General features: G+C 40.7%; 1 protein-coding gene across 5 annotated transcripts in view; it reads right to left on the bottom strand.

Annotated features, from left to right (window-relative positions):
- The window catches only part of tdrd3 (tudor domain containing 3), an 89,877-nt gene extending 83,997 nt beyond the window's left edge, over nt 1-5,880 (bottom strand). For 4 of the 5 annotated variants that reach the window (XR_505935.3, XR_505933.3, XR_505934.3 and 1 more), the window contains exon 1: nt 5,646-5,880. Coding sequence is in view for 1 of the 5 variants with exons in the window: in XM_003218643.4 (XP_003218691.1) it covers nt 5,646-5,686 (41 nt within the window). In the remaining 4 variants the exon portion in view is untranslated. The remainder of the gene's footprint in view (nt 1-5,645) is intronic. The other variant, XM_003218643.4, reaches the window with a different exon arrangement.
- Between the last annotated feature and the right edge of the window lie 7,704 nt (nt 5,881-13,584).

The raw sequence follows: 13,584 nt of genomic DNA on the forward strand, positions 1-13,584 counted from the left end.
AAAGCAGTTTTGGGTCCAAAATTATGGATTTTTATAAGACCTATGGATAGTCATGGGTAATTCCAAAGAGAAGAAACCACTAATTCAGTAGGCTGGCCACCCTTGGCCACTGTTCAGCCATTTAAAAACACCAGAAGCAACATCAAAGTAAAGAGAGTACAGGAGATTAGTGCTTCTTTTAGATTCTCCTGGGGTGGGCTAAACTCTTGCTTTTTGCCACTCACACTCAGAAAAGGGGATGGTTCCTTTTTGAATAAGAGTTCAGCTACAATACTGTACTTACATTAACCCATGAATAAGACAACCTAGTTTTGGGGAGGGGCATTATTTTCCAAAATTTTGAGAGAAGCAAGAAGTCACATGTGCATTTGAGAAGACATGTCATTTTGTCTGCCTTACAATTTTGTTCCTAAAAAAACATCTGAAGCACTTAGAAATTGTATAAAATCAATATGATAGGCCTTCAACAAACCTACTCACCAACTGTCCAGTGGTAAGATGCTTTGTCAACTTAGTGAACAAAAGTATCCAAGGCTCAAGGTTGCATTACAAAGTTGAATACAACTGCCAGAAGGAAAACTCTACAGTCAATTTGGAAGGGATCTCAGTTCTGCTCCAATTCTAAACAGCATGCAAAAAAAAAAGGTTTATATCCTCTCTATTAATATTGTAGTTTCCACTGGCACGTTGAAGAGATTGGCCTAGGCAGAGATTAAATCTCTCTCTGGTTCTACTTAGTGTTTCACTCCCTTTCAACGAATCTGTTGATCTTGGAAACTGACACTTTAAAAAACAGTTTACAACTTTCTCTTAAGTGTATCTATTTAATAAAAAACACAAAACACTTTCTTATCAATCTTGACTTATACAGTAGCCTTTTTACTATCTACAAATTCTTTGATTTCCTTTTACTCAGAAGAGAGGCTTTTCTTGTGAAAAACAGATTGTGAAGCACAGTGTAAGTAAAAGTGACATGGAAAGTTCTGTGTCTCCTTCACTCAGTGGCACATTTATACCATTAATATAGAACAGGCATGGACAAACTTTGACTCTCCGGGTGTTTTGGACTTCAAATTCCACAATTCCTAAGTGAAAAAAACTGGCTGGCATTTCTGGGAGTTGAAGTCCAAAACACCCGGAGGGCCAAAGTTTGCCCATGCTGATATAGAAACTATGCATTCTCGCCAAGGAAAGTCTACTTCTATCTACTTCATCCACCGAGGAGGGAAAATGTTGGTTTCATCAGTATAGAACTCCTGGCAAATAATAACTGGACAAGTGAGTCAAAAGGAGATTGTTTAACTAGTTAAAAGGTTATATTCAGGTGTTGCTTGTAAGTAACAGTACATTTATTAGTACCTGAAATCTATAGCCGAGAGATGTAAATCAAGGAAAAAGGTAGTCCAAATCTTGCCCACATCACAAATTCATTAGATGCCTTTAAACAAGTCTCTCCTTCCTCAACTTCAGCTCTCACATATACAACATAGAAATGACATAACTGTCCCTGCTACACAGAATTGCTGCAGAGCAGAAGGGTGACACACAATTCAAGGGCCACATACATTCTTTCTTAACTTTTTGCATGCACACCAACACCTTCATTTTTTCCAGTTGTTACCATCCAAAATCTGAAGCAGAGCAATCACTGTTGAAAGAAAGTGGCTTCAACTGCTCTTTACTTGAACTCTTTTCCAGTCCTCCCTGCAACAATGAAACCCTGGGTCTCTAAAGGGAATCCTATATAAAAAAGGGAAGTGTCTTGAGATTTAACAATAATCATTATTATTATTGGTCAAAATCACAGCCCTACATTTAAATTACAGTACAATATTAAACACATTAGATTAATAAAATCTACCTTCATCTACCTTCCTTTGTGTTTTTCTAAAACACTGCATCACTTTCTTTCTAGCATGGATTTCTCTTAGGTGTCAAAGATGCAGTTAGGACACTATCACAGAGGCCTCCAGCACCATAGAGCTGTTTTAATAGTGTTGATTGGGTTACAGCTTGCAAAGAAAGCAGAGTGAAGATGGGAGGGAGTTCAGAAAATAAAGCAATAATTTAGAGAGAAAAAAGAATCCAAAGGGAAAAAACAAAACAAAATGTAATTAAAAAGGGAAGTGTCTTGAGATTTAACAATAATCATTATTATTATTGGTCAAAAATCACAGCCCTACATATAAATTACAATACAATATTAAACACATTAGATTAATAGAATGGAGTATAACTGTAATACTTGTAATAATATTAATATTTTTAAAGTCTTTGAGGTTTTTTTAATTGTTGTAACCAGAAATATTGCATGCAATTATTACTCCCAACTAGAATAAATCAATTCAATCAATTAGAACTTTGTAAACGCCCATGTATTACCTGTTGTCTAACTAAAAGAGAGGCATTGCTCCAGCCTTACTCTGAAGAGAACTCAGGCTCCAACTACACACTGTCATACAATCCAGTTTCTGAATTCAGATTATCTGCTTCGAACTGGACAATATGACAATGAAGACGAATCCAGTTCAAAACAGATCATCTGGATTCAGAAACTGGATTATACGGCACTGTAGATCCAGCCTAAGATATTGTATGGAAAACATTCTTAAGCGTTATATAAGGCACAAGAGTCCACAGTGTCTGCTAGATTGCCAATGCAACTGGACCTCATCACACTAGAGCATGGATCCACTTTAAATCTGTTTGCTGCCTCCTGCAGAATTCTGGGGCTTGCAGTTTAGAGAGGGGCCTTTAAACAGCTCAGCCAGACTGGTCCTGGGTCTCCCTAAACTACAAACCCCAGAATTCTGCAGGAAGCAGCAACTGGATTTAAAGTGGATCCATGTTTTAGTGCAGTGGCTCTCAACCTTTGGGTTCCCAGATGTTTTGGCCTTCAACTCCCAGAAATCCTAACAGCTGGTAAACTGGCTGGGATTTCTGGGAGTTTTAGGCCAAAACACCTGGGGACCCACAGGTTGAGAACCACTGCTCTAGTATGATGAGGAATGGTAACAAAGCAACTCCCCTTTCTAACCTTTCCCTGCCTCCAAACCTCGCTTGCCCACTCTGTTGGACAAAGACCTGCAACACAACCTGCATATGGGCATGATTCACAACTCTGGACATATGGCACAACATACAAATTTGGCGATCATGTGGTTGTTCCACTGCATAAGTTATCTGAAGACATGCTCTCCCTTCCCTTTCTCTGTTGTGCCTAAAATTTAGGTTGCAAATTCCTTAAGAGAAAGGCATGCCTGTGTTCCCATTGCATTATCAACAGAGTCACATGTGGTGTTGCTGCTACATAAATGTAGATTTTGCAGAGATCCTACTTCATGAATCAAACAAAAGCTTCTGGCACTACAGTCTGAGGGCCTCATCACATTTAAATTCATTGTGCAATAGTAAATGGGCCCTTCCAGACAGGCCCTATATCCCAGCATCTGATCCTAAGGTTTTCTGCTTTAAACTGGATTATATGAGTCCGCACCACCAGATAATCTGGGATAAACAGAAAACCTGGCATCAGATCTTGGGATATAGGGTCTGTCTGGAAGGGCCCTATGACAATAAAGCTATTCCATTCTATATGCAAATTTAGCGATCCAAAAATCCAAACCACTTATGTTCCCAAGGGTCTTGGAGAAGAGATACTCAGGGCCTCATCACACTTGAGCATTTTTAAATGCTGTGACTGCCTCCTGGAGAATTCTGGGATTTATACTTTAGGGAGGGGAAAGTGGGAAAAATGCTCAAGTGTAATGAGGGCCTGAGTATCCCTTCTCTGAAACCCTTGGGAACACAACAACAACAACAACAACAACAACAACAACAACAACAAAAGCTATATTTATATCCCGGTGCAGCTTACAACAGACAAACACAATATAGATCATAATAAACATACAACCAAATGAAACATTAAATACACACAATAATTAAAACATATAAAACACCATGGCATATTAATACAATTCAGAAGGGCCTCACCAACAAGCAAAAGTATGTACCAGTTAAAACAGAATCAGAGTTGGGAGACACCTCCACTCCAACACCCTACCAAGAAGCAGGAAAACTGCATTCAAAGCATCCCCAACAGATGGCCATCCAGCCTGTTTAAAAGCCTCCAAAGAAGGAGCTTCCACCACACTCTGTTCCACTGCTGAACAGCTCTCACAAGTTAGGAAATTCTTCCTAATGTTGAGGTGGAATCTCCTTTGCTGCAGTTTGAAGCCATTGTTCCGCATCCTAGTCTCCAGGGCAGCAGAAAACAAGCTTGCTATCTCCTATGACTCCTCCTCACATATTTATACATTGCAATCGTCTCAGCCTTCTCTTCTGAAGGCTAAACATGCTCAGCTCTTTAAGCTGCTCATCATAGAGCTTGTTCTCCAGATATTTGATTATTTTGCGGTGCCTAGAATTGAACACAGTATTCCAGGTGTGGTCTGACCAAAGCAGAATACAGGGGTATTATGACTTTCCTACTCTACACTATACTCCTATTTATGCAAGCCAAAATCCCACTGGCTTTTTTAGCTGCTGCATCACATTGTTGGCTCATGTTTAACTTGTTGTCCATGAGGACTCCAAGATCCTTTTCACACGTACTGTTGTCGAGCCAGGTGTCCCCCATTCTGTATCTTTTTCTGCCTAAGTGGAGTACAGTAGAGTCTCACTTATCCAACATAAATGGGCCGGCAGAATGTTGGATAAGCGAATATGTTGGATAATAAGGAGGCATTAAGGAAAAGCCTATTAAACATCAAATTAGGTTATGATTTTACAAATTAATCACCAAAACATCATGTTAAACAACAAATTTGGCAGAAAAAGTAGTTCAATAAACAGTAATGCTATGTAGTAATTACTGTATTTACAAATTTAGCACCAAAATATCACGATATATTGAAAACATTGACTACAAAATTGCGTTGGATAATCCAGAACATTGGATAAGCGGGTGTTGGATAAGCGAGACTCTACTGTATCTTGCATTTGTCCCTGTTGAACATCATTTTGTTAGTTTCGGCCCATGTCTCTAATCTGTTAAAATCGTTTTGAATTCTGCTCCAGTCTTCTGCTCCTGTTTTCTTCCAATTTACTGTACTGAGATTAAAAGGATTACAAAACAAACAAAAGGATTACAGAAGCGTTTTGGATTTTAGGATATCTTTGCAAATAGAATAGAATCGCTTTATTGTCATTGCACGAGATGAAAGATGCCGCGATATTTTGAAGAGGAGGCCCGAGTCTGCATGGGAAAACCATTTCTGTTTCCCATACACACAAGTGTAATTTTATACTCTGCTGGAAAATCATCCTGTCACTGAAATGGGGTCTCTGTTCACGAAGGACTCAGGAACCTCAAGTGTCATCTCAGTGGAGAGAGGAGGCCCGACCTGTGTACATTTCCCAACTTGAGGGCAACCACCGCCGTTTCGAGCTGTGATGCAGGCGAGCGGGCAAACACCAAGGGAAGCATGGTTTTGGGCCCTCCGCTGGTGCTCCCTTTACAAAGGGAAGCGGCCATCGTTAAGAGCCGACGAAAGGGCGCCGAGAGGGACAGAATGCAGGGCAAGCTAACCCCCCTTCCCTTCCCCTCTCCTCCCCTCCCCTCTGCGGCTTCTCTCCCTCACCAGCCGGACTCGGCGAGGGTCGAGGCGGCGCCGTCAGCCATGGTCCCTCCTCCTCTTCTTCTCCCTCTCCTCCTCCTTTTCCTCCTTCACGAAGTTCTTCCCGCGGGGGTGAGGCCTTTCGGGGGAGGCCCAGGTGGCGCCCGGCGCAGAGGAGGCCTCGGCCCCGCCTCCGTCCCGACCAGAGCGCCCCTTCCCTTCCCCGCCCCTCCCAGCCACCTCTCACACGCTACCGGAAGCCAGCTCGGCAAGAGCGCCCGTCCCACTTCCGCCATAGAGTTCCCGGACTGTCGCGCTGGCGGATTCTTCGGCTGTTAGGAAAGAGCGGGGAAGTGTTGCCGACGCGGAACGCCTCTGGGCTGGTTGTGCGCATGCGTGGAGGGGTTGTTTCGCGACGTGTCTTCGCGGCAGTCAGGAAAGGAGGCTCCAGGCAGAGTCTCACTTATTCAACATTCTGGATTATCCAACGCATTTTTGTAGTCAATGTTTTCAATACATCGTGATATTTTGGTGCTAAATTCGTAAATGCAGTAATTACTACATAGCATTACTGCGTCTTGAACTACTTCTTTTTGTCAAATTTGTTGTATAACCTGATGTTTTAGTGCTTGATTTGTAAAATTATAACCTAATTTGATGTTTAATAGGCTTTTCCTTAATCCCTCCTTATTATCCAACATACTCGCTTATCCAACATTCTGCCGGCCCTTTTATGTTGACTAAGAGACTCTACTGTATCACTTTTTGGCCCCTTCTGCACAGCTGAATAAAATTCTCCATTATCGGCTTTGAACGGCAGTGTGGACTCTAATAACCCAGGGCCCTTCCACAGAGCCATATAACCCAGAATATTAAGGCAGAAAATTCCACAATATCTGCTTTGAACTGGGTTATAACCCAGTTTAAAGCAGATATTGTGGATTATATGGCTCTGTGCAAGGGCACTTTGTGTCCTGCATTGACTTGCCAATAGTCTCCTTCAAGGTTTTTTTTTTGTTTGGGCCCTTCCATAGCACCCAGAATATCTACGCTGTACTGGGCTATTTGAGGCCAGTTGGGATACATGGCAGTGTGGACTCAGGGCCCTTCCACATAGTCATATAATCCAGAATATCAAGACAGAAAATCCCATAATATTTGCTTTGTGGGAGCCCCAGTGGCAAAGTGTGTTAAAGCACCGAGCTGCTGAATTTGCAGACCGAAAGGTCCTAGGTTCAAATCCCGGGAGCGGAGTGAGCGCCCACTGTTAGCGCCAGCTTCTGCCAACCTAGCAGTTGGAAAAGATGCCAATGTGAGTAGATCAATAGGTACCGCTCCGGCGGGAAGGTAACGGCGCTCCATGCAGTCATGCCGGCCACATGACCTTGGAGGTGTCTGCGGACAACGCCGGCTCTTCAGCTTAGAAATGGAGATGAGCACCAACCCCCAGAGTCAGACATGACTGGACTTAACGTCAGGGGAAACCTTTACCTTATCTGCTTTGAACTGAGTTATCTGAGTCCACACTGCCATATATTCCAGTTCAAAGCAGAAAATGTGAGGTTTTATTCAGCTGTGCGTAAGGGTCCTCAAATAGACCGAAACTAACAAAATGAAGTTCAACAGGGACAAATGCAGGATACTCCACTTAGGCAGAAAAAATGAAATGCACAGATACAGAATGGGGGACGCCTGGCTTGACAGAAGTACGTGTGAAAAAGATCTTGGAGTCCTCGTGGACAAGTTAGACATGAGCCTACAATATGATGCGGCGGCTAAAAGTGCCAAAGCGATTTTGGCCTGCATCAATAGGAGTATAGTGTTTAGATCCAGGGAAGTCATGCTACCCCTCTAATCTGTCTTGTCAGACCACACCTGGAATACTGTGTCCAATTCTGGGCTCCGCAGTTGAAGAGAGATGTTGACAAGCTAGAATGTGTCCAGAGGAGGGTGACCAAAATGATCAAGGGTCTGAAAAACAAGCCCTATGACGAGCGGCTTAAAGAACAGGGCATGTTAAGCCTACAGGAGAGAAGGCTGAGAGGAGATATGATGGCCATGTATAAATATGTGAGGGGAAGTCATAGGGAGGAGGGAGCAGGCTTGTTTTCTGCTGCCCTGGAGACTAGGATGTGGATCAATGGCTTCAAACTACAGGAAAGAAGATTCTACATGAACATTAGAAAGAACTTCCTCACTGTGAGAGCTGTTCGGTAGTGAAACTCCCTACCCTGGAGTGTGGTGGAGGCTTCTTCTTTGGAGGCTTTTAAACAGAGGCTGGATGGCCATCTGTCAGGGGTGCTTTGAATGCGATTTCCTGCTTCTTGGCAAGGGGTTGGACTGGATGGCCCATGAGGTCTCTTCCAACTCTATGATTCTATAACCCCTGGGCCTTTCCAGACAGGCCCTATATTCCAGGATCTGATCCCAGGTTTTCTGTTTATCCCAAATTATCTGACAGTACAGACTCATATAATCCAGTTTAAAGCAGAAAACATGGAATTGGATCCTGGGAGATAGGGCCTGTCTGAAAGGGACCTCAGTTCAAAGCAGATACTGTGGAATTTTCTGCCTTGATATTCTGGGTTATATGGTTGTGTGGAAGGGACCTGAGTCCAGACTGCCAGAAATTCCAGTTCAAAGCAGATCATGTGGGATTTTATTCAGCTGTGTGGAAGGGCCCCCAGACAGGCTTTGTGTTCATCCCAGGTTATCTGTCAGTGCAGACGCGTATAATCCAGTTTAAAGCAGAAAACGAGATATCACGTTCTAGGATACAGAGCCTGACTGGAAGGGCCCAATGTTAAATGTCTTCAGTGGTATGGTGTTAAAACACAGGGCTCTTTCACACAGCCATGTCACCCAGAATATCAAGGCAGAAAACCCCATAATATCTGCTTTGAAATGGGTTATCTGAATTGGGCTATTTGCCATACATCCCAATTCAAAGCAGATAATGTGGGATTTTATTCAGCTGTGTGGAAGGGGACCCACACAACACTATGCAACAAAATTTGGAGAGAAAAAAATCTATGTGGTTTGACTGTTATTTCCTAGGGTCTTTTTGACCTATATATCTGTCTTTTTGAGGAATGCATAAAACATGCAGATTTAAGAGGTAGAAGACATCACACATGTACTGTTTAGCATTAACTTATATAAGATAAAGAGAAACCAATACATTATACAAAAGACACTGGATCCTTATATTAAAACTACATTTTTATTGGCTGGCCAGAATGCTAAAATAACATACATAACAGCTCTTTTTTATATAATGCAACTCAGCTGAGAACTGTATATTTGGAGTTGATGGGGTAAATTGTAAGGGCGATGCAGATATTGGATCTGGCTCTTGACCCCTTGATAACAGCTTGTTTATTTTAACTTTGATTGTAATGTGGGTTGTATGCTATATGAGTATGTGTCAAGTGAGTTTGTCAAGTGTTTTGATACGGCCAATGGGCTAATCAATAAAATGAACATAGGCATGCAAATTTAAGAGTTGCAGAGCAAATAAACTTTTGTACACAGTAAGCCCAATTTCAGACTGATTTCAGGTCCGTGCCACATATTGACCACTAACTTTGTAAATAATACTTCCACATCCTATACAGTATATTTATATTATATTTGCCTATAACACTATGTAATAAAATTTGAAAGAATTTATCTTCCTGGTTTGAAAGTGTTATTTCCTGTTTAATTGTGTGGTACTGCCTTTGAAAGTAGTTCTACTCCAGAAACTTTGTTTTTGTGGCTGCCACAAACTGTGTTAAATTGGTTGAGACACTTACGAGATATTCATTGAAAAACTATAGCAAAATGCGCTACAGGACGCCCTGCTAAATCAAACTTTTTACAGTTTAATAAACTTTTTCAATGTTTTATGATAGACACAATTAGGAAATGACTTTTATAACCCAGGAACAAAAATGGTGTTACATAGTGTAATTCTATGCAAACAGAATCATGTTCTGAATCTTGACGAAGGTTAATTTTTCTGCTACAGATTACAAAATAAGGGAAATCATCACCAACTGATTTTAAAAGGAAACTGTCCTTTACTTTATGTGGTGTAGGATTATACAATGTCATAATCCCATTAGCTATTTCTGTGTAATTTACAGATATTGCAAAAATTGATAAAATTGCACAGGCAACGTTGTATATCATTTAGATATAACCTCTAGATCTTGCGCACATATGGAAATGATATGTATAATCCAGGAACAAAATGGGCTCAAATTGCATTCACATTTATCTCATAAATTATAATTATCATCATCTTTATTTATATCCCGCCTTTCTCCCAATGGGGACTCAAGGTGGCTAACATTTGTAAACAGTTTAAAAAGAGAAATACTAAAGTTAAAAAAACAATAAGAGCCGGCGTTGTCTGTAGATGCCTCCAAGGTCATGTGGCCAGCATGATTACATGGAGCGCTGTTACCTTCCCACCGGAGTGGTACTTATTTATATACTCATATTTGCATATTTTCTAAATGCTAGGTTGGCAGAAGCTGGGGCTAACAGCGGGAGCTCACCCTGCTCCCTGGATTTGAACCGCCGATCTTTCGGTCAAGTTCAGCAGCTTAGCGGTTTAATCCGCTGCACCACCAAGGACTCCGAGGGCAAACATAGTGTTGCTTAATTCAGGCAAAATACAGGTGCCAAAAGATGGATCTGGGAAAGGCTATTCAGGTTGTTCCCTGAAAGAGTCCATAGCTTGAGCATACTTCTGGATTTAGCCATGAGTCTCAAATCCCACATTCAGCAGTGGAGTGCCTTTGCACAGTTAAAAATAGTGGGTACTGTTCCATTGTCTGGGTGGATGCCAAAACGGGGCCTAGACAGATAAGACTAGTCCATTTGGGGGGGGGGGGGGGGTTGAAGGAGGACAGCCATTTTCTCAATTTTCCCTTGTTATCCCCCCCCCCTTGCCATGTCATAACCAATGGTTGGTTTTAGGACGGTGGACATGGGTGGGGGGAATAACAGGAAAACGGGAAAATGGTTTAACTTCTTTAACCCCTCCTCCCTGTAAAATGGACTATCTTTCTCTCTCTAGTGCCCCTTGTGGCCTCCGCCCGATTGATGGAACATTATCAATTATTGTGCTTGCTGTGATATCTGTGCTCGCTGTAATAAGTGATATCTCACTTATTCGTGGAGATATCAAATCTAACTACTAGACCCAGTTACATCTGTTTTGATTGCGAGTATGAGCTCTACGTGGACTTGCTTTTAGAAGCTGTCAGGAATTTCAGTTCCAAAATGCTTTTGCCAGACTGGTGCTGGTTATCTATGACCTATATCTTCTTATGGTCCCTTATTGTGGGACTCCTTTGTTTCTTCCCCTATCGATTTTCTGTCTCCCTATGCCTGATGAAGAGTGCCAGAGAACCAAAAGTCTTGCATACTTTTATGGCATCCCACTTACTTCCTAACTTTAGACATTTGCTTATTTTTCCCATTAATGATATCTAATTATATTTCCCAATCCACAATTTTCACAAATCCTACTTTGACTGAAGATATTATTTGATTTCCCTTGCTGATTTTTGCTTTGCTGTTGCAGTAAAGCAGGAAAATAGTACTTTTTTTACAGTAAAGCAACAGCCTCATAGAAGAAATTTTAACTTGACATCTATTGCTTTACTCAAAATCAGATTAATGTTTTCAATTGACTCTTTCAATAATGAACAAACAGATTTACATAACCATATAATAAGCATAAAATGAGAACATCACCAGAGCATTTCCAGTATGCTAATAAGCAAGGCCTCCAAGAGAAATTTTGCAAGGCAGAATTAGACTGCTTTCGGGCCACAAAGTGGGAGAGAGTCCTTTCAAAATTGAGGACATTATGGAGCTTACATCCTAAATGAAGTCTTTTCAATAAAAAGTAATAGCATAACATGATGTTTTAAAGTTGAAGTCTCTTTCTTTGTAGAAAAATATGGTTATGATAAAATATAAACAATGAAGACAGCCTTTGGTATATGATTACGATAGCATAATCAAACATGATGCGTAATCTCAGGCTACTAAATATGACCACTGGTAAACTTTTGTAAATGCTTTAATCCCTCTGTGCCAAAATGACAACATAAAAATATATTCAATACCAAGCAACAGCAAGTCTAATCAGCTAATAAAATGAGCTTTTATGGCTTTTTTATCAACAAAATTTCAAAAATTCCTGATAATTATCGAAATCAATTTCCTGGCAATGCTTGATTCATTTTTCCCTGTAGGAAAAAGAGGTCCAAGGAAAAAGGTATCTGAAGATACACATGTTTGAACTTTTGTAAAATAATGCAATGGAAGGAGAACTATAAGTTGTTGCTTGTTTAAAGGAAAGGAGACATGAGATATTCATGGGCTCTTCCTTGTCTCTGTTGACCTTAGACCAACGTAGCAACAGATCTTCATATCTCCCTACAGATAGTTATTTGATTTCCTGTTTACAAGTCACTGCAGATTTATGTAATCAGAATCTATTAAAGGACCTTATGTACACAGGAGAATCCTAACATATATGTGAAGTCACTTTCTGGAGGGGATGTTCCTACATTATCAGTTACTAAATATGGAGTTTTATTCATAGCTTTACAAAATTATTACTTTAAAATGTTTTAAAATTGACACCCACATGATACCAGATCACGCCACTAGTCCATAAGGTCCAGTAATGTCTATTTTTACTGACAGCACTTTTCAGGTTCTCAGGCAAAAGGCTTCCACTTCTCTTTCAGCCTTTACACAATAGATGACAGAGTTTCAAATTGAGACTTGCACAATAGAAACAATGTACTCTTACCACTGGGACTTGCATGTTTTCATTTCCTCCCTTGTTTACATTGGTTTTATTTAATATTTCAAAACAAATATTGGTTTTTAAAATTCCCTTCTCATTGAACCTGAGCAACATATTTGACATTAGCCAGAACCAATAAACTCTTAAACATTGTCTATTATAGGTATGGCAAATGGAAACTGCAGTTCAAAATTGCTTGGGAATCAGTTCCCCTCCCTTGCAGAAGTCCATACAAGTGCCAAGGAGAAATTTGTATCAAATACGATTAAATGATTTCCACATTTACCCTAATATTTTTTCACTGGCATCAAGGATTTTAAGATGTTTCCACTGGGAAAGTCTTAACATTGCTTTCATTCAGAAAATCAGAACTCACCCATGGGGCTAATTGCAAAATAGGTTTTAGTGAGTCCCAGAAGCTTTTTTTGCTTTCAGAATCAATAGCCAAGTATAAGTAGCAGTTAGTGGTGACCTGGGGAGTAAGGAAAGAAGATGGGGGAGAGATTTGGGAAAATAAGGATTTAACTTGATCCCTACAGGGGAAAAATAACTGTTTCATTTTATATGATTGGATATTGAATATTTGCTGTGCCAAGATTGCTTGCTAAGCAGAGAAAAGTCCAAACATCTAAGACTGATGTTCTGGAGCAGAATGTTGATAGAACGAGTGTAATTTACTTCCTGGGAAGCATACCTAGTGAAAGTTGATTATAGTTTTCTGGACACTAAACTGGCCCACCAAATGATTTCATCATCATCATCATAAGCTATCACTTGTGGATGAGTATGATTGTATTCCAAATGTAATCTTGGTGGTAGGTCCACAGATGATTCCTCTGGGAGTACATGGCGTAGACAGCTTCGCACACAGGTTTACTAGAACACACAAACTTGCTCACCATGACAAGATGACACTCCATCAAGGGGGACCAAAGGAGTTACTGGGGGATTGAGATAGCATGCAGCCTGAAATGCTTGGTGCTGCTCCTATGCATGTCTATTCCATGCACCTTTTCGTCGACTCCTCTGATGGCCTCTGGAATACATTGGTCCCTTCTGAATTGGCATACGGATACATTACATTGCAAAGTCAATTTGCAACGGCTGTGGAGCTGAAATTGTTTTAATATCAATATAAGT

The sequence above is a fragment of the Anolis carolinensis genome, chromosome 3, assembly GCF_035594765.1.
Source record: "Anolis carolinensis isolate JA03-04 chromosome 3, rAnoCar3.1.pri, whole genome shotgun sequence".
In the NCBI taxonomy this organism is placed as follows: domain Eukaryota; kingdom Metazoa; phylum Chordata; class Lepidosauria; order Squamata; family Dactyloidae; genus Anolis; species Anolis carolinensis.